This window comes from Amblyomma maculatum, chromosome 1 (assembly GCF_055883805.1).
Source record: "Amblyomma maculatum isolate TAMU_Amacu chromosome 1, ASM5588380v1, whole genome shotgun sequence".
NCBI classification, from domain to species: Eukaryota; Metazoa; Arthropoda; class Arachnida; order Ixodida; family Ixodidae; genus Amblyomma; species Amblyomma maculatum.
Window position 1 is genome coordinate 382,510,776 of NC_139344.1, and position 26,715 is coordinate 382,537,490.

At 43.6% G+C, this 26,715-nt stretch overlaps 1 protein-coding gene across 1 annotated transcript; it reads right to left on the reverse strand.

Moving 5' to 3' along the window:
• Positions 1-636: 636 nt before the first annotated feature.
• Positions 637-26,715, reverse strand: LOC146208385 (G-patch domain and KOW motifs-containing protein-like). Its single transcript, XM_084593017.1, has 10 exons — positions 26,519-26,715; positions 26,178-26,356; positions 25,089-25,329; positions 20,128-20,299; positions 16,087-16,219; positions 8,434-8,593; positions 7,776-7,872; positions 7,513-7,582; positions 4,763-4,848; positions 637-884 (listed from the first exon to the last, which is right to left on the reverse strand). Exons 1-10 carry the CDS (start codon positions 26,674-26,676, stop codon positions 753-755), a joined length of 1,428 nt encoding a protein of 475 aa, XP_084449143.1. The 5' UTR covers positions 26,677-26,715; the 3' UTR covers positions 637-752.

A 26,715-nucleotide genomic window follows, 5' to 3' on the forward strand; every position in this document is an offset into this window, starting at 1 on the left:
TGTCACGATGGTCTATCGTACATAATAAGTAGGCTAACAAATCTAAACAAACTGGGTCGGCCTGTCAAGTATGCAGAGGAAAGGAGCCTGCTTTTATGCCCCATTCATTAGGCACAGTGAGAGACTGGATGCTCTTTCAGTGAATTAAAATAGCCAGTGCTGTGCTGTACCATGTCTTCTAATTGTAATTTTGGAGGACTTCATTTGTGCAGCGGTGACATAATGGCATTTGACAGAGTGTTACAACTTAATGAACATGTCGCCTCGTGTGATGGTTGGCAAACTTGGCTCATTAAAGGCTCCATTCCTCACTTGTTTCTTTTCTGGGCTCACCCCCATTTTTTTTTTTATCGGTTTGATTAGCCTGACTTACAGCCTTAGAAATAGTAAATGTAGAATCCAGACGGTTTGCAAAAGAAGTTATTTTGGAGATAAGTGTGTAGGAGGGCTAACACTGTACAAAAGATATTGTAATTGATGCAGTGGTATGCTCTGAAAATGCGACTAGTATTTTTTTTCTTTTTCAGTAATCCGTTGACAATTACACTATTGTTCGAACCTTTGTGCTAGTTTGTATCACTAAAAAGCAAGATTGCCAGTGCGATCCCCTCGAAATAATTAAAGATGGAGCAATGGGTTTTATTCCACTTTTTTGCATCTCTTTTTAATGCGCACATAGATAGCAAATAACAGATGTTCACGTCAAACTAATGAGCTATGTACAGATGTTTTTCAATCCACATCTTAATGCATCAGTAATGGTGGGAAGCATCTCCTGTGTACTCCGATATGCTGTCGTAGTCAAAATCCAACACTGCTTTGTCATACAGCATCTGCACAGTGGCCTTGCATCGCTCCTTGTCCCTCTTCAACAATGCACCAACCTGCAAAATGCAAAAAAAAAATGGCTTGCAGATTGGGGATGCTCGGGAAGGCATCGTCATTCATGCAGAATGCACTACTTTGCCCTAAACTGCACTTGCTACTGTCTTGTTAGTGAGAAAACATACACTCCATACAGGTATAGCTATAGCTATACACTATAGCTAGTAACCTGCTTTGCTTTTTCTTAGAACCTGGTATCACTTAACTTTTCTTTTTTATAACTTGCACATTTGAAAGTTTGCCCTCACCGAGTTGTCAAGATGGCAACAAAAATGCTGCTACATGTGTGTCACAGTCTTTACATCTTGTTAAACAAATATATGCACAAAGAGAGCAGCACTGATTTTTTTTTTTTTTGAATAAGGAGTTGTGAAAGCTCTGTGTAAATGCAAAATGGATTTTTCTAATCAACTAGGGTTTGAGAGGAGTGTTATTTGTTTTTAATAGACACAATGTAATGGAAATATCAACGTTGTTTAATTTGAACACAACTGTCGGTTAGGACTCTCTCCAGTCTAAAACGGTGAAAGCCAGAACAAGCACATAAATGCCAACTTTATGCAAACCTGCTCTTTAATAGCAACTAGGTCAAGGATACTTGGCACAGCAAAGCCACAACTAAGTGGCTGACTGCAGGTGCTACTACATACAATTTCTAGAGATATTTTTTTTTCCTTCCAGACAGTTTAAAGGGACACTGAAGACAAATGAGATCCGTGCCAAAAAAAATTTATGCATGAATTATACTTGTGAAACTGACTAGTGGTGGTGGCAACACCAGTACAGTCAAAACTCGGTTTAACGAAATCAGATTTAGCGAAAGTCTCAATTTAACGAAGATATCCCGATTCCCCCTCAGATGCTCATATGGTCCAATGCTTTAAGTTAACTTGGAATAATGAAATTAATTTTGCTATCCGTCCCAATTTAACGAACCCTTTTGCTGAAAAATGAAGGTGAAAATGTCTAGTTTTAGTCTATTTTGTACAAAATGCTCAAGAATGTATTGACTGCGAGCCAAGGGTAAAATTGTTCAGCAACTACGTCCTGCTTTTATCAAACTACGCAGTGCGAAACACGAGTCATATTGATTTTAATTTACAAGATTCCACCAGCGGTAAAAAGCCGGTCCGTCGACCCGGTTTCGGCAGCGGTACCACATGCGAACACCGGGACAAATTATGGTTGTCCTTTATCTGCTGCGACAGCTTGCCTCAACACATGAGGGAAGAACGCACGAAAAATCCGGGAAGATGTTGCTTACAAATCGCAAGCAAGCAAAGATCAGCGACGTCTTTGCTGAGAAAGAAATTTAATCCCCTGGGACTTTTCTTGCAGAGGTAAAAATTTCGTTGCTACTTTTTATTCATGCTATCGGTGTCGATTGTGGCGCAGGCCGCAATTTCATTGTAGCAACGTAGCACAGTGGACAACTTGGTATTGCATTTAAAGATGACATAACAGTACAGCTTCCTTGGACCTTCGTTTAAGTTGGCTGTTACATTCTTTCAAAACACGATTTCATTTTCAGCGCATTTATGCTTCGCAAATATGATGCCGCGGTATTTATTTGACGCTCCGACACCACATAATAATCGACTGTATATGATTAAGTGACCGAGAAATGCCTCCCTGGATTTAACGAAGTTCCCGAAATATTTCGCGGCTTTCCTCACCTTTGTTAAATCGAGTTTTACCTGTATTTTGGTTTATAGTCTTTCTCTGTTTTAGGTGTGTGCAGTCTCTTCGAGATTGCTCCCTGCACCCAATCAATCAATACAGGCAAATTTCTGTTTGTTCTCAGCATCCATTCATAAATGTTTCCATTACTGACATTCTGTAGCTTAAAAAACAGCAAAGGAAACCACGATAGATTGTAATCTGAAGCATGAATCAAGTGAAAGAAAGAATAAAATTGGTACAGCATTTCACCTAAAGCAAAAATCAGCTTCATTTTTATTAGACATGTAAGCACTGACCACCCTAACCATTTCAGCTATAATGTTGGCAGCAATGTGATGCAATTCTCATTATCTAGGAGCAACTGTACGACAATGGCTTTATTGACAACAAGCATAATAATGTCATGAAGTGACGTACGTTATGAGGAATACTGTAGTACTAGAGGGCTGTAGTACTGTATACTGTAGTACTAGTGAGAGACCGGAAAGCGTGGCGTGACATGGTCCATAGGGTCACGAAGAGTCGGACACGACTGAACGTCTGAACTGAACTGAACTGAGAGGGCTGCAGATTGATTTAGACCACTCATGGGCCCCTTTTGTGTTTCCTTTTTTACAAGATGCTTCTCTAGCAGGGAAACATATCTACTGTTTCACATGCTGATAGCTGACCATACCCACTGTGTGCATAGATAGTAAAGGATTCTAAAGTTGGCGCAAAAGAGGGCAGGGTCAAAGAGGCACATAATAATTATGAAATTGGCACTTCCTCTGTCCCATCTTTGTCCCTACCGTCTTCTGCACTGCATGCTTTCACAACTCTTTACAATTATGAAACAACTAGCCCAAACCAATCTATCACTTGATCCTGGCTACTTAACAGTGGTGGCACAGACTTGATACGTCGAGAAATAATAGTAAAGTGTGCGTATGCACGTGAGCAGCTTTCAATATCAGGTTTACAATCATTCTTGTGGTTGATGTGCTCTGAAAACTTTTGGAGCTAACCGTACAAGCAAAATCCTTGTGTCAATCATATCCCTGCACGCAATGCCCGACTGGGAGAATCGAGGTTTCTGAATGCTTCCTAGAAATTAAAAGCTAGCCCCAGAAAGATATGCAGTGGTGGAACTGACAACGGGCTTCTTGTAGCAGCTTTTGCAGCAACAACTTCAGGTATCGCAGCAGCAAAAAATTGCATTTCTAGCAGCTGTTTCAGCTTTCTTAGCTGAGCAATTTGTCGAAACAGTTGGCCTGTTGCAGCACAAACTGTTGACAGCATTGCAGCACACTACAGTTACGCATTGCACGATGCTCCATTTTACGATCCATGAGTGCCAAGCTAGCTAAGCGGTTGCGGCTCTCTATAAACCCTTCAACAAATTTCATGCAAGGCCTAACGCTATCTCTCTCACACACATTTTTTTCTGCCTGCTGGTGATCGACCACACGAGGACAGCGCAGGTTCAGCTTATGTGAAAAGCATGTCATGCTTTTCAATCTATCGGGCTCTGTTCTGAAACATAGCCACAGTACCGCGAGCTCTGGAGAGCAGGAACACGCGCCACTTTCAGATATTCAGTAACGGTACGGTAACGGTAATGCACGGTACAACTCAACCAAACAGCTGATTCCTTTCGCAAACCATTCAGGAATTTGCTTATATTCATACCCTTACTTTACGCGATAGTCGTGGAAGGAGCATGCAGACAGCTTGTGAAAGCACTAGCTTCGGTTTTGGCGCCACAAAAAATTTTTCAATGACCGTCTGGCATAATTCTTGATGCAAAAGTAAGCAAAACCTCAATATTGTAACTGCATGTAGCCGTATTGACCATTAGACACAGTTTGGCTCAATCAGCGCAGCAGTGTCGGCTTGCCATTCTTTTTAAGAGCAAGGAGGAAAGTATCAGGAATATAACGCTTTTTTTCTTTCTTTTTTTTCCGATTTCTGTCTTTCCACACCTGGGTCCGTATACCGGGTTGGCGTCGTTATCAAAAGTGTCATCTCCCGACCTCGAGCCACCCAATTTGTGGAAATAGCGGATCCAGAAGTGGTAGTGACATCCGGCTGTCGGCGTTTTCACCATTCAGATGACTCGAGGACAGGGAGATAGCGACATCTTCGATAATGACACGAACTCGTCGAATACAGACTCTGATCAAAGGGGATTTCACATGCCAAGCCTACTTACTTGGCCACAATAGCTTCCCAACAACACGAGCACGTGCGCTTGTGGCTTTCGTGGTATCACGGTTTCCAACATGGAGGCCTTGACATCTGCGAAGGATAAGATGGAAAAAAATTTTAAACACCTGCTTCGTAACTCAAATTCTACAGGACATAGCAAGTCAATATGAATGCGTTAGACAAATACTCTATATAACCTCTTCTTGATTAACCACTGGGGACGGGAGACAACGCTTTCTGCTTGACAACTTGTGAAACATGCCTTGCTGACATGACAAAGCTTATTTAGATAAATGTCAACAAACTATATATAAAGCAATGTTAAGTATCGCTCCACCCACGACAAAACTATTCTTCGTGCAAGGTTTCACTTCAAAAAAGAATTAGTTGTGGTTTAACTCTGGTTAACCCTAGTTGAATTGCGATAGCAATGGCGGAAGCTCCATTTGCCTGCTACATTATTCCCCTATCCCGCCCTATCAGTGTAAGGTGCTTTATTATTTGGGACACTTAAGCTCATCCTTTAAGAGTATGATGCGAGAGCGTAAGCTACCAGCCCACATATAAATGAGAAGGGTTCAAAGCTGCTGAATCGAATGTGGAGCAAAAGCATCAGCTGCCGGTGACCGGGCATTCTTCTTCTTCTTCTTCGCGGCTGTTCAAGGTCAAACATGGCCCTTCCCGGGACGACGCGACAGGCGGAAACCTGGCGCAATATTGCTATCGCAATAAAATTTGTGAAAAAATGAAAGTGAGCTTGACAATTTATTCTGCAATTTAAGAACCACGAGGCCACCAATTTGTACATAGTATCCTTGAGCATTCAAGGATGCCTACAGTATTTATTATTTTGTTGCTAAAGCAGCCACTTGGCTTATTCAGCAAATGACACTGGCATTCACCGTGGACCAGCACTCGGTGACTGCATCAATCACGATGCATAAATCCTTGCTAATTGTAGGAACCGATCCTGCACCATTCACGCTTGTAATCATTGTTCAGAGAACTTGTCCAAATCTGTTCTTTCTTTTCTAATGCACAAAAGGAAGCAACAACTTGAGGGGCAGACTTCGCTAAGGTCACAAACAGAAAACAAAAATGGTGCTAATCTTTGAAGCGTGAATCGCAAGCAAGGAAAAGTATACCCGATACGTACAAGCTTCTTGCTTTTCATTATCTACAGGAGTTTACAAAGTGTTAATAACGTATAAACATGAAAGCGAACGACAGCAGAGCACTTGTGGCCAGTGTGTTGGCTTTTCAGCCTCATATTTTTCGTCTCTACCTTCAAATTTTGGGTCCCATTTCGAGCCACTTTTCCCGCAGCGTCTTTGCTTTCCTCGATCATTATGCAGAGTGATGTAATCGCATGCCACATGAGGACACATAGAAAACTAGCGAGCAAGTTCAAATATATATTTTTTATTTTTTTTGGCTGCTTGTTCAGACAATTTAAAATGCTTGGTAAGACCCAGCAGACCGGTCACTATCTACAAGATGAAGTTGCAATGCAGTAGAAAACTGTGAAAACTACACCGACAATGGGAAAGCTGCCATAGTTGAGAGCATGACGGTGATAAGCTGTAGGTCTGAACTGCTTAATCTAATCTGCCACTTATCCACTTTCTTATTCAGTGTGATAAAAAGACAAATGCGCACACACAAACAATATTCAAGCAATTTATAAAGGCGTTATACTATTAAAATGATCACTACTATAACTATCACTCGCCACCTCAAAAGCAAAAACTTATTAGGGTTGTTGAAACCTCTGTAAGACATCATTCCAAACATGGGTTTTGTGCAATATGCTCTCTATGGAATATTTTCAGTGTGTGTTTATTATTGTGACAAATTTTCCCGTCACTGTATGCTCGCCGCTGATGCTGGGCCTAGTCCTGCAAGCCTCCTGTTGGCTTTGACAGTCCCGAGTCTGTATGTTTGCTAATATGTTGTGGCAATAAACTATTATTATTGTTATTATTATTATATTCACCTTTCTGTTCCTATCTTTGGCCTTAGACTCACAACCCCTACATACATGGACTCTACAGCACCAGGTCGTATCAGCGTCGGGTAAATGAGGTCACTATTATTTGACCCGCTTCTAGCGAATAAGTATAGCGATTGTGCCTAGCGTCAAAATTTGCCCTTGTTGTGCAAGCTTCCCGCTTGTGTTTGATTCCGTTATCATTTACTATTGCGAGTTCCATTCTTTGCTTTCTATCAACGATGAGAGCAAAAAAGCATTGAACTTCGCTGACATTCCTAGCCACACTGGAAGCTTTCTGATCCCAGATTTTCTTGTAACCCAACTCCCTGGCTCGACAGCGTCTACATGCTTCTATACAGGCAGGTCAATCGAGTTAACTCGACTCGCTCTGCTGCCTATTTTACTCAACTTAACTGCGTATACATGAACCCAACTATATTCGGTTCATGTATACAGGGATATAGTAAACTTACTGCTGTTGAGTGAACACAGCAGACCTTCAAGCAAAGTCGTGGAAAAATATAAAAAATGTTACATCTGTGGTATTACTGATTATGGCGGTGCAATTAATTAAAATAATCAATTCAATTTATTAAATATATTAATTAAAATTAATTATTAATACAAATCCATTAAACTAAGTAAAGTTAAAATAAAGCAATGACCAAAGTGGATCCCTCAAGCAATATACAAAGAGGAGATTTCAGACCAGAATTCAAACTGCACGCATAGGATATTTCATCGGCAAACTTAACACACACCTTCCAATATCTTTCCATCTTCTGTGTTGCACATGCAGGTGGTTCTCGAGGTGACATCTTCCACTGTCATCTGCAATACAATACAGTCAGAATATAAATCTTGGCAACTGTGGCACGGTGACAATCACGAACTGCAGTGACCTACAAAAGCTACTAGGCAGCCTATGCTGCTTGCATCTTTGCTAAGAGAGGCAAACAACAGTTAACACACACACACACACAAAAAAAAGATTAGGCAGCGATTACCATTAAAAGAAACTAACCTTTGTATTGTAGTACTTGCCGTTCTTGTACTTTCGATCAATAAAACGCACCCTAATCTGGGGCCGAAGCCAGAACTCTTCTTTCCGCTTAGGTGACCTATTGAAGATGAAGAGGACGCAGTCATTTCGACTGACAAAACGTACTGTTGCAAGAACACACTGCACTTTCCCCTCTTTCGTCCCGCCCTTGCACTTTGCTTTGCAGTTGTTTGGTACATGCACAACTTAGATATTATGAGCATAAATTCGAATTACCCAGTCAAATTCGCATCAGAAATTATAGGACTGCAGAAATTATTATATTATCCAAAATTTCAGATCAGCCCAGTTCAAATCATCCAGGTATTATGGAGTCTGTAACCCAGTTTCAACTAGTCAACTCAAGAGCACACAAACAGAAAAAATACAAATAAAGTCTACTTGAACACACTGCATCATCAAACATGCGAGCACTGTGACTACAGCCATCAGTCGAAGCATTTCTGGTTACCATTCTCCGCCACAGAGAAATATGCAATATACTTTCTCTTTTACTCCAAACTCATGCATTAACTAAATACATACTGTTATGGATGGGGTGCTCTCATTTCACTTGCTAGCATCTACCTCGCATTTACAATTCCATTTGACGTTAACGAACTTTATAATTGTTCCTAACCTTGATCGCTCTCGCTTGCTACTCGATTTGGATGAACCTCGTTCCTTCTCAACCTTGGGCTTCTTGTGTGACGAGTGCGTTTCACCATCTCGTCTTCTGTCCACAACTTCTTCCTCCTTGGGCTCATGCTTCCTCTTGTAGTCGTCATATTTTTCCTTATCTAATGAGAAAGCGAGAGAGAGATCGGTAAGACGATGCAATCATGACTAATAATTCATCTGGCTGTTGCACAGAAGTCAAGATACCCATACAACGTGTACAGTAGGGTGACAGCCTCTGATGACTCCCCTCCCCCTCCCAATAAAACTTGTCACAGAAGTTATGTGCAGTTACAAATAAGCTACAAGATGTCCATGATAATCTTGCAGGTTGCAGAACTTCATTTCCAAGTATTAATTTCTTTAGACTTAATTATCTTATCTTAGACTACTATTATCTTAGGCTATTAATTATCGATAAAGTGTCTCACAGGCTACTTCTTTATAAATTGAGCATGCTTAATATTGACAACAACTTACTAAAATGGATTGAATGCTTTTTAGCTAATCACTAGCAGTTTGTTCGCGCTAATGGCTACCTCTCCTCGTCAGTCCTTGTAACTTCTGGTGTCCCGCAAGGATCTGTGCTTGGCCCTCTTTTATTTCTGATTTACATAAACGATCTGCCTAACAACATTAAATCAACAGTCAGACTTTTTGCCGATGATTGTGTCATATATCGCTCAGTAAAATCTACTAATGATCTAAATGTGCTTCAAGCTGACCTGGATGCTGTTTCTAACTGGTGCTTTGCATGGAATATGACACTTAACACAACTAAATGCAAAGTAATGCGCTTTTCTCGTCGCAGCATTTATTGTCCTATTTCATATAACCTTAAAGGTGCATCATTAACATCAGTAAAATCATATAAATATCTTGGCGTTAATGTCGCATCAAACCTAACTTGAAATAAGCACATTATTTCCATTATCACAAATGCTAACCGCATGCTAGGCTATATTAAACGTAATTTTTCTATGGTACCATCATCTGTGAAACTACTTCTTTATAAATCACTTGTCCGTTCAAAACTGGAGTATGCTGCGTCAGTGTGGAACCCCCACACAGATTTATTAACTAATGCTCTAGAGTCCGTTCAAAATCGCGCTGCAAGTTTCATTCTCGGTGACTATGGGCGTTTATCAAGTTTAACACTCATGAAGCAAACATTGTCATTAGAACCTTTGTCGCGATGCAGAAAAATCTCCCGCTTGTGCCTTCTCTTTAAAATGTATCACAATAATCTAACGCTGAAAAATGCACTTATAACATCACCGGCATACGTCTCCTCACGCATCGATAACTCTTGTAAAGTAGGAATACCTCATTTTCGAACTGCATCTTATCAATATTCATTTTTACCCAAAACAGCAACGGAGTGGAACTGCCTGCCTGAAACGCTGGTGCTTGCTGACAATGTCGATGAATTTAAAAGAAAGCTGTGTGTACTGTGCAGCAACGATTGATAGTAATATTTATTTTAGTTCCATAGTTTTATAGGTTAAGTTGTGCACTTTGGCCTTCCAGCGATCATGCACGTTGTACGCGACTTCTTATCTGCTTCCCTTTTTTTTTATTGAGTGTTGCTGTTTGTATTCGATACCGTGTGCGTCATTGTTTTTTTTTTCCACCCTATCCTGTATTTATGCATTCAATAATTTGCAACCTGTATAATTTGCTTTGTTTGCTGTTATTATTTTATTGTGTGAATTCTGCATTGTAAACATCATTTGCCTTCATAACCTACAATGCCATGTACCCATGTTCTTTCGTCCCCTCCTTTTTTTTTTTTTTTTTTTTTTTTTTTTTTTTACCAAGTCCCACTCCCCCTCTATAATGCCCACCGGGCCAAGAGGGCAGCTGAAATAAATAAATAAATAAATCTCAGAATGACAGACCTATATATAGACCTGCCTGTTTAGAGCTGCTTTCTCCCCTTACTACAAAAAAGAAATTGCATGCTTTAAGTATTACAACTTGATTAAAGCAATTGGATAAATGAGCTTTCAGGTATCCATCAGACCATCTTTTCTAACCAACAGGATTTAACAGCAATGAGACATCAAAGAGGCAAAGCTTCGAAGCTCCCTTCAGAAATTGTGTGCGAATATTATTGAAATTTTTTAATACGAATCGAATAAGAATTTGGAAAAGAAAAGTGCCTTCGAATATCGACTATCTGATCATTGAAACAAGAATGGAAAATTAAACATAGCAAACATTGTTCATCTTATCTCAAAATTCACATGGTATTTGCAAATAAACTAGAACTGCATAGAAGTGCATACCATGAGTAAAACCAGTATACAGTCAAACCTCGTTATAAAGTCTCATTTTGCGCGGAAATTCGTTCGTTATATCCGATATTCGTTGTAAAAGTACGCACAAATTCCTACAAAAAAAAATTCTGTTCATAAACCCAAGTAAAGGCTACCCTAAAATGGAAAGCACAGAGCTGAAAAAAAAGCATTTTTTTTTTTCTTTAAAGTGTGGTATAAGCACGTGAAACCTTACCTTTCATTTTACACTGCCAAGCAAAAATGAGCATACAAATCGTGATTTAGGCCACGCAGAACTGATTTATTTAAAAAACGACGTAATCTTCATTTGGCGGCACTTCACACTATTCGATAGAATAAATTTCTCAGCGAAATCGACACTGTGCAGCGCTTTCCCAATGTCAGCTGATTTGGCCACAGGTAGGTTCTCAAGGTACCTTCTCAATTTCCTCGCCATATCAGCGGCCTCGGTGCTGCTGAGAGCTCACTCTTCGCCTTCTTCTTCACTCTCATCGCTGCTCGTAGCATCATCTGTAGGAAGCAGCTGATCGACAATTTCTTGGTCAGTCAATTCGGGCGCAATAAATCGGCAGCAATAAAGTCCTCGAACGTAACATTCGGAACCGCCAGTTGACGCCATGTCGTCTCGTCGAAATAGTCCGCTTCACCTTCAGAATCGTGGGCGTCGTTGGGCTCAGTCTCGCTGGTAGATGGGGCTAGGCCAGCATCAACAAAGCAATTTCTTATTGTCGACTGTGCCACTTCGTTCCATGCACCGTACAGCATGTCCAGCGTAGTTTTGAGGTTTATGGCCGTTGATATGCCCCTGTCTATGTCAAATACGAGCTGCGTAACCAATCGCTTTCGGTAGCAGCATTTTAGTGAGCGAATGATGCCCCTGTCTAATGGCTGCAGCACTGAGGTCGAGTTTGGCGGCAAAAAAACTAGGCGGACCGCTTCAAGTGGTACAGACACCTTATGGGCAGAGTAGTTGTCCAATATAAGGAGCACTTTCCTGCGTTGCTCTGCCATGTCTTTGTCGAAGGCCTTCAGCCATGCTGCAAAGAGTGACGATGTCATCCACGCCTTTTTGTTCGAGCGATAGTCCGCTTGGACATTCCGGACATTGCGCAGGCACCTGGAGCGAGCAGATTTACCAATAACAGTTAGCCGCCTTTTATCTGACCCATCCATGTTGACACAAACAACAACGGTGACGCGGTCTTTGCTTTTCTTGCCTCCTCTGCACAGTTCGTTCTTCGCAAGGAGTGACCTTTCCGGGAGCAGCTTAAAAAAATGCGCAGCCTCATCCACGTTGTAGACATCGTGCATCTCGTAGCCATCCAGTTGCATGCGGAAGCTTTCTGCCCACTTCTCGCAGTTCTCTACATCGACAGCTGCTTCTTCGCCCGACAAGGTGTGGCAAACAATTTGGTGGCGGTCTTTAAATCGCTGCAGCCAGCCACTGCTTGCATAGAAGTCATCGTGGCCTAAGACGCAAGCGAGACTTCTTGCCTTCATTTGAAGCACGGCACCAGACACAGGCAGGTTGCGCGCTCTAACGTCCTTGAACCACGTGAACAAGGCATCTTCAACATCCTGGTGGTGACAATACCTGACGCACTTCCTGTCGTTCTTCACGGCGCCTGCAGAGTGCACGTTTTCTATCTTCTGCCTTGCGCTCAGTATGGTTGACAGAGTGCTAGGCGCAACGCCGGAGTCTGAGGCAATCTCTTTCTTCTTGCGCCCGCTGTCGACCATCCTGAATATTTTTATCTTTGTTTCAAGAGAAACTGCTTTGCGTTTCGGTGCCGCCATGCTGCAAGACGACGGCACGACCTCGAGGAAAGTGAGCACACGTGAGGGTCGGCAAAAAGTAGGGGCAGGGGCACGCGGGCGGTGGTTAGATCACGTGCAGGTCACATGCCAGGCAGCCGTTGATGCTAGATTCACTCGCGGTCCCTAGATGGCGTGGCGTGTGAAAGCGCGGGTGATTCAAACACATTTTAGGTGGAGGCGACGTGGGCGGTGGTTCGATCACGTGCCGGTCATATGCCAGGTAGCCATTGATGCTAGATTCATTCGCGGTCCCTAAATGGTGTGGCGTGCGAAAGCACGGGTGATTCAAACTCATTTTAGGTGGAGGCGATTGATAAAACCGAAATTTAGCGTTTTGAAAATTTTTTTTTTTTTCTTTTTTGCGGATTTTGAGTCGTGTGAATACGAAATATGCTTCGTTATAACCGATCTAGTGTCAAATTTTCAGTTTTTCATTTCGTTATACAGATAGAACTCCCATAGAAATAAAGCACAGCCAACCAAACTTTGCTTTTACTTCGTTATATCCAATAATTTGCTGTATCCGTGTTCGTTATAATGAGGTTCGACTGTATATTTTATACAGGAGTCCGCATACTGGTATTTTGTAAAAAATAGACCTGCGCGAAACCTTGCGGATTTGTCACATTGGTGCCGAATACAGTAAGCTGTCGTCAATTTGGCCTTTACGGGAGAAGACAAAATGCCCGTATTAACCGAAAGCTCGAATTATAGAATAGGCCTGAAAACCCGTTGAAAAAACATTTACATCACAGTAATTTTACCTGAAGAACACCTGCATGATGGTTGCCTGCATTTGATGATGAAACCCAAATGAGAATGATGTTGGTTGCATCAAATGCTTCACTTTGCTCACACCGTTCACAAAAAAGTTCCCTCTTCAAAAATGGTCTCGTTGCGTTTTGAGGATTCTTCCCTGCATAGTCCATGTGGTCGAGCATTGCAGTGGAACTTTGGCGAACCCGAAAATTTTTGGTGTACTATTCGGAAATTTTCGAAAATTCTAAAATTACCAATACAGTGAAAGCTCGTTAATTCGGACCTCGATCATTCGAATTTTCGGATAATTCGAACTACACTACTTGGTCCGGCCAAGCTCCATAAAGATCTGTGTACAAAAAAGCTCGCTAATCAAACGCGAGTCGGTTCCGCAACGATAATTCGAACTACGCGCCGCCGCGTATGGGCGGCTTGGCGCACAGCATGTGCCAAAAAAAAAGAATCACTCAGAGAAAGAGCGGCGTAGTTTGAGGCTGCGCGCTTCCAAAACGGGGACAGAAGATGAAACCAGATACAGTCGAACCCGGAAATATCGAACCCGGATATATCGAAATTTGGTTATATCGAACTCACGGAATATCCCCTTGAAAATCCCATGCAAAAGTATAGGAAAGCCGCGTCATATATCGAACTTAATTTCACCGGTCGTTCGATATATCGAACTCCGCACCACGCACTGGAAAGTGTGCCTTCCCCAAAGACGATCGCATCACCCTTGGCCGTTTGCCGCGTGCCGTTTTCAAGCCATGTGCGGAAGGAATGAGAGGGGACAGTTCGGCGACGGCTGGTCTGGGCAGCGCCGTGCCCATTCCCCAAAGGCGCGCGCATCTGCAGTTATCGTTTTCCGCGCGCCAACACATGACGTTTGCAAGCCATGTGCGTGGGTGTGCCCATCCTTTTGACAAGCTATCTCTCTCTCCTTCAGCACGCGCTACGCATGCGCCAAGCCAGCTCAGCCCGTTTTCAGACAGGCGTCGACGCTTTCTCCAGCGTGTGTTGCGAACCCTCTGCAGGCGCAGCGGCTGAGGTGGCTATGGTGCCTGCGGACGTTAAAAAGCGGCAGCTCTTTGTTTTATTTACTTTTTTTTGCGAGTCATCCTTTCTTATCGTTGTGCTGTTCGGACGTTAAGAAGCGACAGCTTTTCTTTTTTTTTTTCTTTTGCGGGAGTCGTTTATCCTTGCATGCATGAGTCAACGAAAGCACGCGGTCGGCTGCTGCGATCATAACGCCCGCCCCAAGCGTGGCGCGATAAATCGAACCAGACTTGTACGTGCAATCAAGCCATCACGGGCACTTTGCCAAGTTCACTCCCCACCACCGCAGGAGCCATCAAGATAAACGAACCCCGACGTTATAGCTGCCCAGCATATTGGCACGCTGCCAAGCAATGAGCTGTGGATGAGACGACCGAAACGGAGTGACGCGTGCCATCGACATGCAAGCGAAAACGCTCGCGATTTCTGCCACGGCAACACAGAAACCTAGTTTAGAGCTGCCGCAGTGGCTCGAGCAGCGAGAGGGTTTGAAATTTTTCGCTCTGTCGTTGCCGCTCGTCCCTGAGATCGCTCAATCGCTTGCATGAGAACGAGCTGGCCTTAACGCCTTTTTTTTTGTTTTTTCAAATTCTCCGTGCAAAAGTGCAGGGTGGGTTCATTATGCGAGTGGGTTGCTTATGCTACAAATACGGTATCGTTTTTTGGCATCGTAAGTGCCGTCACAAGCTGATTTTTGTATATCGAATTATCAATATATCGAACTATTTCGCGATCCCCTTCGAGTTCGATATATCCGGGTTCGACTTAGCGGCATGACCAACGCGGCGGCGCCGGAGGGTAGGGGTTAGCGGCCGCGGCTGCCTGCTCTCTCTCTCCTGCAAAACCTTCGAAACTCGCAATTAAACATTCGTTAATTAGAGCCCTGTTAATTCGGAAATGCGCATAAGCACTCTCGGCGCCGCGGTGCCAGCAAATGCCCACAAGAAGCTATGACTTCGGATGGGCGCTATGGGTTACGCGTTTTCTTTTTTGTTTTTGGGAGAGTCCACCCTTTCTTCCATGTCAACGAGAGCAGGCGGTCGGCCGCGGTCATGAGGCGGGGTTTTAGCATCGTTCCTTTGAAAAGGCATTTCGTGACAGTAGACAGCGCCAGCCCCAATCGCCTATGGCATGATTAAAGCGAACATACTGAAAATGAGGCTTGCACAACTGGACATGCGCTGGCACCCTGCCACGTTCACTTTTCCCCTTGCTAAAGCCAACATCAAAAGAAAAACACATCGCTGTTATCGCTGCGCAGCATCTTGGCTCACTGCCAGTGACAGCACGAAATGGAGGGGCGCGTTAGCGGCTGAAGCCTTTTTTTTTTTTTAATTCTAGGGTGAAAATCGCGGGTGGGCGTGTTCATTACGCGAGTGAGTTGTTTACGCGAGTAAATACGGTAAATTTGCCATAATGCAGGTAATTCGAACATTGGATAATTCGAACTTTTTTCCCGGCCCCGTGAAGTTCGAATTAAAGAGCTTTTACTGTATCACTTTTCCGAATACGAATACGAATTGAATAAAACTATTTTATTCATATTCAAAATTTCGAATATTTGTGCACTGCTACTACCTGTAGGAGGCTTGCAAAGATGCTATATTTTACAGCAAACTATCATGTCCCAATGAAAAAAAAAAAAAAAAAAAAACCACAAAGTTCCTGTCAACACTTACTTAAAAGCTTTCCATCCCTCTGGTACTCTTTCTTGCTGACAAGGGCAACGAAGAGCTCACTGACAGACACGGCTTTTCCACCAAGAGCCAACTTCACAATTACCCGAGCGTTCTCATCGTCAAGGCCTTCCACCTGCGAGAAATAGTTCACCAGTAAGTCCATCTTGCCAACTTCAAGTGCATCTACATGCTCAGCTATCACAGAATGCATGACAGGTCAAATTATTACTAAAAGTGGAGAATATAAAAGTGCAATTAACACCGTGGAATTATACTCTTAATTAAAGCAGAGTTTATGTGTTCCTAAAATTTTCTGGAGTAAAACCTCGTTAATCTAAAGTCCCTGGGACCACAAAAAACCTTCCAAGTTAACCGGAGTTCTGAATTATCAAAAATGGACAAAAAACAAAAAATAATTGGACGATATGTTGCTGCATCAGCACAGCCCCTTTATTTAAATGTTCACTTAAAATAGTCATCGATGCACGACTGCTTGGTGCGGTAGTTCACGACGCCATAAATCATGTCCTCCAGTTGACTAACAATGCGCAGCACATCACTGTTACTACCACTCCACTCCACAAAACTGCGCACAACGTTTAGTGACTCTACGACCACAGGTAAAGCCGGTGCACGGACTGGTTCAGCATTAGGATCATCGTTGTCAGAATGTCCACTGTCAGACGTCTCACTTTGGAAGTCCAGATACGACGTTTGCACATCACATTCTGCATTCATGTCCATAAAATTGCAGCTACCGTCGTCTTCAGCAGTGTCATTCATGCGCACACAGAGTGCTTCCCCTTCAATGTCGAATGTAGTATCGGTATCATACAAGTCATTGCTACCGTCACTCTCTTCATTGGGTAAACCGGCTTCTTCCCGCTTAGAAAACCCAGTATGCTTAAAACAGCGCTGAATCAGATCACCCTTTACTTGCTTCCAGGCGTACGCAATTAAACAAATGGCACCTAAAGGATCCACAGAATACTCTGCCGTTGTCATAGCAGAGGATCCTTTTCAACAGATTGTAGCGATAAATCTTCCTTGCATGCAGGATGATTTCTTGGTCCATGGGCTGAGATGTTGCGGTCACATTCGGTGGCAGAAAGATAAGCTTAATTGCTTCCAAGTTCTGAATATCACCGTGGGCTCGGCAGTTGTCTACAATGAAAACAAATTTCCGCCCCGATGCAGCAAACTTGCAGCAAACTTGCGGTCGAGGTGGCGCACATACTCCTCGAAATGCGCTGCTGTCATCCAGGCCTTTCGGTTGCTTTTATAGGGTACCTCGTCCTTGGAAGGGAGTCGGGCATTTTTTAAGCATCGAGGCTTCGCTGCTTTTCCAATGATTAGCAGTGGGAGCTTATGATTGCTGAGCACATTCGCTCCAAACAGTATGGTTATCCTGTCTTTTGGTTGTTGCCTTTTTCCACTGATCACCGCATATCTTGGTGCAAAAGTCTTTGTTGGAAGCATTTTGTAGAACAATGCAACTTTGTCTAATTGTAGATATTATCCTCTGCATGCTCTTGAAGCAGTGGAGCCAGTGTATGTGCCTTCCACTGCTTGACGACGTTTGTTTCAACGCTCCTACTTTCGTCGCACACTGTCACGAATGTGAGGTTGTAGCGGTCTTTAAGGGGAGACCCTGGTCTTTGACCAAATTTAGTTAATATTTAACTTAGATGAAACTTCTGTGGCTAGTGTATTTTGGCATCCTAAAAACAAATATGCAATCCATTTTTGCCTCTCTCTGATAGATTTTAAGATTTCAATTGTTTTAATAATCAGAATTCTGTCCAAGTTTTAATAATTCATACATTAATGACTGGCAAAAATTTTGTCTACTTGTTCTACTGTAACCCCAGAGTGCAACTATATCATCAGCATAATTTTAGCAGCAGCAGTTCAAAGATAAGGTGTGCATAAATTAGTCAAGTTTTTTTTTCTATGGAAGTGCTAAGTTAATTCAATTTTGCCAAGAAAAATTAGTAGTTTTTTGTTATAGTTGCACAGAAGGATGTATAAGCTTTCATATACATCAAGAATGATTGAAATCTGACCACTACATCAAGAGATACCTTGGGCAACACTGTATGTCATGCTAAGAAAAACACTTTTGAGAAAACGAAGAAGTTTCAAAACATAGCCTGAACTTATTTACTGCAAACTTGGACATGAAATAGCAAACACTTTATATTAAAACCCTCCGGGAACATAATCATTTTCCTTGATGCGCTTTTGTTTGTAGGAGCTTAAACATAAGATCTTGTGGAGGAGATTTCTATTTCTAAATGATCTAGAGTCACCAAGTGGTGCAATAAGCCTATATAAGAATATGCAGCTAACAGTAACTCATTAAAGTGGGTTCTGACTGGCTTTCGATGTCAGTGCATCGTTTACTACCGATATAATTGCCCTCGAACGAATAAAATTGACAACGAAATGCATGCTCTGGAGGCCACCACCAAGACGAGTGCGTTTGCATCGTGACCTCCGCAAAAGTTGGTGCTAAGTTCTGGCGCGAGATCGCCATTCTCACATTCATGCTGTAAACGCAGTCAGCCTGCAACTAGTGATAAGCGCCCATTGCTCGTCTTGCACCGCGTAGCATTCAGAAGCAAGTTTATTTTTACAAGATTTGGGATTCCGCGCAATGTTCTTTTCTATGTTCCGCGTGTTGCGGGACGCTGCTTCGCGACTGCTGCTGCGGCTGGTCGCGGCACTGAAAGCTGCACTTGCTCACTTGCACCATCACGATTCTGTATGCGGCAGATCGTGCCGCTCCTCGCTGTCGCATAGAGCACGACCGGCTATGCTACGCTGTTATCAGGCCATTGCGGACTCGACGCGGAGCGTCGGTGCTTCGTCATTGATTGCAGATAACCAGATGCGGCATTACGACGATGCGGCATTACGGCGATGCAGCGTCCCCGGCGCGTTTATCTCCTCTGGCTACTTTTTTTAGGCTAATAACGAAGCGCACTTCGCGTTGTGGTTACGATGAGGGAACGGCGCTAGGCCGACTAGGCCTAAAGGAGAGACCTTTTCAAAATGGCGCCGGACGCGAGCAGTCGACGCCGCCAGCCAACCAAAGCTCGCCCTTTTGCTCACGTGCGGTGGGAGTCCAATAGCAGGGCGTGCTTCATGAAATTTTGTTCCTTTGTTTTCCGTTTCGGTGGGCTCGCTCATGGTCGCCAACTGAGATATAGGAATGGCCTGAATCACAATCTTTCGAACGCCACCAAGATTATGCCCGCGGATCGCGTATTTTTCGAACTGCGGGAGATCGAAATTCGGCGCGATTTGACCTCAGTTTAAAGGGCCACACGCGTAGATTCTCGTCTTTGGAATGCTGTAACGCACAAATTAGGCGATATGTTTAAACGAAACGTCGGAAATAGCTGCGGAAGGATCTCAGAATCGCGAAAACGAGAAGATTGAAAATCCGATTTTCTGACCGATTTTCGGCCGCAAAGACCCGCTGCTGTGCTTGAATTTCTCATGACCCAGCCGCAGGGCAAGCTCATTGGCCTTTTCGCCTAGCGGCGTGCCTTAGGTGAGCTGTATTTGCGTGCTGTAGCCCTTTCAGTAGAGCACCTCTGTCAGGATAGGGTGGAAAATGAATTCTTGTCCGCTTCGCCGAATGGGTTCTTCCGTAACCTTTAAGAGCCTTCGCTTTGTTTTTCAACATGGTCGAAAGGGTTGGTAGAGGCGCGTTGTATTTTTCTGACAGCTACGTTTTAGACCTCATCCACTTTTCTGCATCTTCAATCAGGCACACTTTTTGGCACAGAGTCGAGGCTTTATACTTGGGCATTTTTTTCTCAGAAACTCCGCACACATGGTAGGAAACGAAGAGCACAGCACACACGTCCACTCACGGCACAGAACAGGTTGAAATGCGACGAAGACGACTGTGACCGTGCGAAGACCGCAATGCAAATGATAGACAAAAGAACAGCGGAAACAACAACAAACATCAGAAAAAGCCATACCAGCTGCTGGCAACTATAACACAGCAAAGACTAGTCTTACCTGCCCATATAAGTCCTTGTTTGGACCCTGCTCGATGCGAACATAGGCTCCAGTCTTGAGGACAAGCTCTCCTTCCTCCTTGGCCACCATGGGTGGGGGCTTGCCCATCTTCCCTTCGGCTCCCAGACCCAATCCCTTTGGTCGCATGACGGCTTCTATAGGCTTTGCAATCCTGCAGAGAACAGCACTGCTCAGACCACTAAATTTGCTACGTGCACAGGACAACAGCATAAAACTGCAACAAAGAGTGGTTATCACTATTACTCCATTATCTGGGTTGTTTGAAGTCTAAAGCAACTACAACTTTATAACCAGCGATAATGCATACTTCAAAAATGTATAGACAGAATTCTTCTCCCTGTACCCATTTCTGTTTTAGAATTATTCGTAAGACATTAGTGGACATGTATCAGCCGGACATGTATTAGTGGACATGTGGACCGAAGCGTGGCCTTGTGGTAGAGCATCCGCCTCGTGTTCGGGAGGTACCAGGTTCGATCCCTGGTGCCGCCGGGTACCCACCGGTTTTTCAATGGGTGGGTGGTAAGAACATTTATTTACACAAGGGCCAGGAGGTATGTTTGGATCGGCCCATAAAGGACCAATCCTTACAAGCACTAGGTGGAGGTCCCTAGTTGGGGACCCCAGTGGCGGTTGCCGCCGCTCGGGCGCGTCCGACTAAGGCTTGTTGGGCCTGTAAGTCGTGGCAGCCGAGCAGGACCGCCTCCCAGTTCTCCCGGGTTGGGTTGGGGATGGGGGGAATAGCCGGGTTGGAGGGGCAGGCCCACACCATGTGATAGATGTCAGAAGACACCGCTCCACAGTGTGTGCAGCTGCCACTAAAGGAGGGGTCAAAATGTTTTAGGGCTGCCGGGCACAGCAATGTATTGGTGAAAAGGCGGAGAAGAAGCCGCTCATCCGCCTTTTTGAGACCTTTGCATGGGCTGGGATAAAGGCGATGACAATTTTGATAGTACGTCGTGATATCTTTGAAGGTGTAGGCCGGATTAAAATCGGGTTCCTGATCGGGTAGGGAGGAGAAAACAGCCCGGTGAGAGAGCGCGCGGGCGGCTGCGTCTGCTGCCTCGTTTCCTGCCAAACCCTGATGAGCAGGGGCCCATATAAGGTAGCGGTGTGCGGGGTCCGTATCCCGTATGCAGTTTAAGTAAATTTTATAGGCTAGTAAGGGAGTCCAGCCTTGTCTGACGTTCCGACAGGCTCCTCGCGAGTCGGTAATTATGTATTTTGAGTCGGAATGAGAGGCCGCGAGAGCAATCGCCACCTCTTCTGCGTGTGTTGTACTCAATGGGTACAAGCTTTCCCCCGGCCTGGTGCTCGGCTCTTTGGGGTGAAATGTTTGGGAAAGGGGGTCATAGGTCTCAAATAGTTGCTCCGGTGTGGCAGTGATCAGTTCCGCCATCGAACAACAACAAGCCCGCCTTGTGCAGTAAAAGCCCATTATGTGGCCCCCTTTACCGAAGCGGTGGCCTTGTGGTAGAGCACCCGCCTCGCATTCGGGAGGTACGGGGTTCGATCCCCAGTGCTGCTGGGTACCCAGCGGTTTCCAATGGGTACGAGATTTCCCCCGGCCTGGTGCTCGGCTCTTCTGGGGTGAAATGCTTGGAAAAAGGGGCCATGAACCAAAAATGTTGGTTCAAGAAGACAGTCGCCTACTTGGGGTTAATAACTTATAATTGCGTTTTTTCTGCCACACAGACTCGGTTTCAGGTTTCCCAACGATGGTTGCAGCGTCACAAGTGAGTATAATGATTCCCCATAAAAAATTTGTTGTGGTTTAACTCTGGTTAATCTTAGTTGAATTGCGATAGCAACGACGGAAGCTTCTTTTGCCTGCTACATTATTCCCCTATCACGCTCTGTCAGTATAAGGTGCTACATTACTGGGGCCACTTAAGCTCATCCTTCAAGAGTATGACGCGAGCGTAACCTACTAGCCCACATATAAATGAGAAGGGTTCAATGCTGCTGAACCGAATGTGGAGCGAAAGCATTAGCTGAGCGTTCTTCTTCTTCTTCTTATTCCTCGAATTTTTGTGCTTTGGGTGGACATCACGGAATCGTGGACAGCCACACTAACTCATGGTTCTTGAGGAATTTCAGAAAGGCACAGTATATTCCGGGTGGACACCACAAATCGTGAACACCCACACTTTATTTGTCAAGGTCACTCGAAGGTCAACCGTGGCAACTGGCCATGAGCTACGCGATAAAACTGCAACAGCATTTTGTGCAGTCGCTGTCAATCCGGCTTCAACTATAAAGGAGCGAGTATACTGCAGCTTTCGTATGCGTCACGTGACCTCATACTCGATTGTGACGCTCGAAATTTAATTCGGCAAACTGAAACCCAAGCTGCAGAAAACAAAAATTCTGATAACATACTTATCGAGTGCTAGCTATTTCATGTGGTGACCTATGTGCAGTAATGTCATACACACAGCACAGAAGCAAAATTATGCCTGGAAAAATTTTGTGTTTCCACCATAGCATCAAGCGTTCCAAATTTTCAAATGTATCAAACGCATTAACAGATCTACACAAATGTATATTCCCTGTGATCCTGCAAGTAGATAGTTCTCTTCGGTGACACAACTTTCCAGTGATAAGAACAATTTTCGTGCGACCCTATGACATGCGAGTCATCGGTATTCTACTGTACAGAAATAGTTGTGGGAACAGTAGGATAAAATGCAAGGCATACACCAGCACTTTTATAGTGATGCCTTTCGAGGTTTCTAGGCGTTTTAAAATGTATGTTTCTGGTGGTGACTGCACTTAATTCCAATTTGATGAAAACCTGCAATGAAATGAAATGCGCGCTAAAAAAAAAAGGGTAGAATGAAACTAGTAATGTTTGCTCACAATTTTCTAGCTTTCCCTGGCAGATAATCCATATACAAGATGTCACAGGTCCAATCAGCTAAGAGTGCATGTTTCACCAGAAGGCAGACAACAACTGCCCGAGAGAGTAAAGATGACAACCCACTCTGCAAGAGGCTTATTCAATCAGTAGATGTAGCAGCAGCAGTAGATGGGATAAGGAGAACACTACAAGCTTTATTACGTTAGGAAGATATCTGTGAAGCCAGTGGTAACAAACTGCTCAAAGGAAAAAGAAAACAACACGGAGTTACGCTTGGCAAACAGTTTCTATGACCACAAATCTAATGTGCCTCTTTGTTTCACTTAAAAAATTAAAAAAAAAATAAAAGACCATTTTAACAACCTGCCACCGAAAATGAGCCCTGGGAGCTGGTCTTTCATATTTGCTCTCACGAATGCATGAATGGCACACAAAATTCCCCAGCACATAAGAGCTAAAATACCTATTTATTATTTTTGTTTTGCTGATGTGGGCATGCTAGCTTGCACAAAAGGCAATGAAGATCCTTTTCCGATGACTATTTCATGATACGGACATTAAGGGGCATTAAAAAAGAAAATACTTTTGCTGCACTGTTTGCTTCCACAAAAACCAGGATACACCACGGTGCATGTGAAAATTTGCTTTAATGAAGGTAACGGGCAATGCTTAGGCATGATGGATGTACACCATGCCGGATGCTACTGATCATTGCCGCATGCATTTCCCAAATGCACTGGTAAACACGAGTCTTTGACGCATTGCTGCAATGCTAGCTAAACAGCGATGCTAGTCAAAATAACACCACATACTAAGAAAATGGTAAGAGATAACACAACCCACGACATGTAGGACAGTGTGATGATGCAGGTTCGTTTTGCAGAGAAGCAATATAATATAATGACAACCCGCGAGATTAGTCATCAGCTCTGTCCACATATACAAATAGCTTCAGCAATATTACACACACAAAGAAGCAATCATTTAAACTGACAGCCAGTGAAGAACACTGATAACAAAAAAGGAAAAAAAAAAGATAACTGAATTTTGATTACAGGCTGCCAGATCATAGAAATTTAGGGATGTTCTCTTAAGTTCCAGATAAGGCATTCTCAGCTGGACTATGTTACGCCTTGTTCGCTATACATATTGCAACAGCTCGAAGCAACAGTAATCCGATTAGATTACGGGAGTGGCCCATGTAATGAATCCCAAAATGTCATTCTGCTGAAACATTAGACTGAAGTTGAAACTTTTAGCTGCTTCTTCAGCCAGCCGTATCTATGTGAAGCTAGTATGAATGACACTCAAAAGAATGCTGATCATGAGTGATTCCGTGTTAAAAAACTGCAGATGTGCGTATAGATGTGAAAATACTGAAACGGTGGGTGGAAAATGTACGACGGGCAGGCTTCATATGACTGTAAATCCCGCTCTCGCACTGTCAGATTCAGAGAACAGGTTGTGGTAAATATAACAGTGAATTGCCACACTCTCAATCAAAATAATCTGAGAAATTCTTTCAGTTGCAACTGAGAAAAGACAACAGCACTTTTCACACATCATCTGCTTTTTTTCTGAATTAGTATTTGGTAATAATGAACAGGCAGTGTAGCTTGCTGTTTGCCAGGTTCCATGTTAAGGATAATATCAACTGCTCATGTAAACTATGAAAGCTAATGGTAGAGCTTTGTAAGGACACGTACGCTTTGATTTGCAAGAACCATTAGAAAGGTGCTGCACAACGACTTTATTTTACTATGGTCCCATGCGAGCGCACAATATGGTAGTGGATCGCTACAACTGTTTCTAAACATGGTCTTCGTGACCCTGCCCTAATTAAAGTTAAACAAATGTGAAAAATATGTACATTTTTGTTAACACGGCTCCTGCTATCCACAGAGCTGAATCACAGATATGTGACAAGGTTGGCTTCCTGGTCTGACATTGCAATAGTTCGATATTGCGGAGCTATGTTTTCATTTCCGGTTGCACCAGGTCGAGACACTCATGAAGCAGAGCTAACACTAACAGACATGATCTGGTACGAAATGTAAACGCCAAATGTGCAACTTACTGAGTGCAACGAGCTCCAATGGGCTTTCCGGGGTTCCAGCCCATGCCCCTAAGCATGGCCAAGCCATACTCTTCAATGGGAACGTTCTCGTAATCATCCAGCGTTGGTTCTTCAGCTCGAAGAGAGACATCAACCTTCTCGTCTGTTTCATAACCCTCAGGAACCTTGTTTTGCACCAGCAAGGGTATGCTCATATCTTCGGTGGCACCTTTGCTGTCCGACTCTCGGCTGCCTGCTGCATCTGGAAAAGAATTTACTTTTTTGCTTCCATGCCACTTATTCCCGTTGTGCATATACTATTACTCAACTTGTATGCATGAAAACCTTTCCAGAAAAACAATTTAATGCACAGCAAAAAATAGAAAAAAAAGTAGAAGAAACTGAAAAAGTTCACACTAGGCCAGCCATGGGTAAATGTACTGGAAAGTGGTTGTGGTTTGCAGGGTTTAACGTCCCAAAGCGACTCAGGCTATGAGAGATGCCGTAGTGGAGTACTCCGGAAATTTCGACCACCTGGAGTTCTTTAGCATGCACTGACATCGCACAGCACACGGGGCGCCTTGCTTTTCGCCTCCATCGAAAAGCGGTCGCCGAGGCCGGGATTCGATCCCGAGCCCTTGGGAACAGCAGTCGAGCGCCGTAACCACTGCGCCACCTCGGCGGGGCGAATGTGCTGGAAAGTCATGCAACATAATAAATCTGGTAAAAATTACCAAGCAGAATTGAACATCGATATGGCTTGTTCTAGGACTGAGTAATGCTGAAGTAAATTAGTGATGTAGCATTGACAGTAGTTAGCCCAAAAAACAGCTTCCTATGAGAGACTGTGCAAGCATATTTCAAAGTAAAGCCACACTGATGCTGCAAAGCATCAAGTGAGATATAAAATAGGCCCGAATTAATAACGCAGCCTGTTCCGAAATAATATATGGTTTGCTGTGGTTTATAGGGTTGACCGTTCCAAAGCGACTTAGGCTATTGGGGTTGCCAGTGATGTCACCATGCTGTTTTATTGGCTTGTCAACCATTTAATTTTCCCTTATTATGAGCACATTATGTCAGCCATTTCCACGTGTAAAGTAAACATACCAGCAAGTATCTCTTTGATCGCTTGCTGTTCCAAAGTGAGCTCCGCATCGCCTTCATTTGGTTTGCTGGTCTCTTCAGAGCTCTTCTGGACTGACGATTTTTCCGCCTTAGGAATTCTCCAAACATTGTTCCTTATGAGGGGAATCACCAGCTCCTTCTTTTCTGCTTTCGGTTGAGAGCTGAAAAATAAAGTGCTTGATATAAGGGCTTGAATTGTGTATCATACAAGAATCGATCATCTGCGAGTTTGTTGAAATATTAATCTTTTTTCGACAAGTTATGAACGTTCAATCATCAAAACTCATTGTGAAAAATGAAAACAATTGAATAAGGTTTGTTACCTTTTTACGATGCTGTCATCTACAGAAACAACGTAGTCCTTTTCCACATGAGATCCGCATTCTATTTTACTTCTGTCACTACTTAGTACTTTACTCCCGACTTTTTTAGTGAATTTAAAGCTGAGACCAGTCTTCTCAGCTGACACAACAGCTGCCATCTTGGGAACCACGGCACCACGGGAGCACGGCCGCTTGCG

Excerpts from the sequence above, each read along its gene's own strand:
- LOC146208385 (XM_084593017.1), bottom strand. The coding sequence starts at position 26,676 with ATGGCAGCTGTTGTGTCAGCTGAGAAGACTGGTCTCAGCTTTAAATTC. Across the intron at positions 20,300-25,088 it reads ATTGGAGCTCGTTGCACTCA|GATTGCAAAGCCTATAGAAG; the intron begins GTAAGTTGCACA and ends TGTTCTCTGCAG. Across the intron at positions 4,849-7,512 it reads AGATGGAAAGATATTGGAAG|ATGTCAAGGCCTCCATGTTG; the intron begins GTGTGTGTTAAG and ends TATCCTTCGCAG.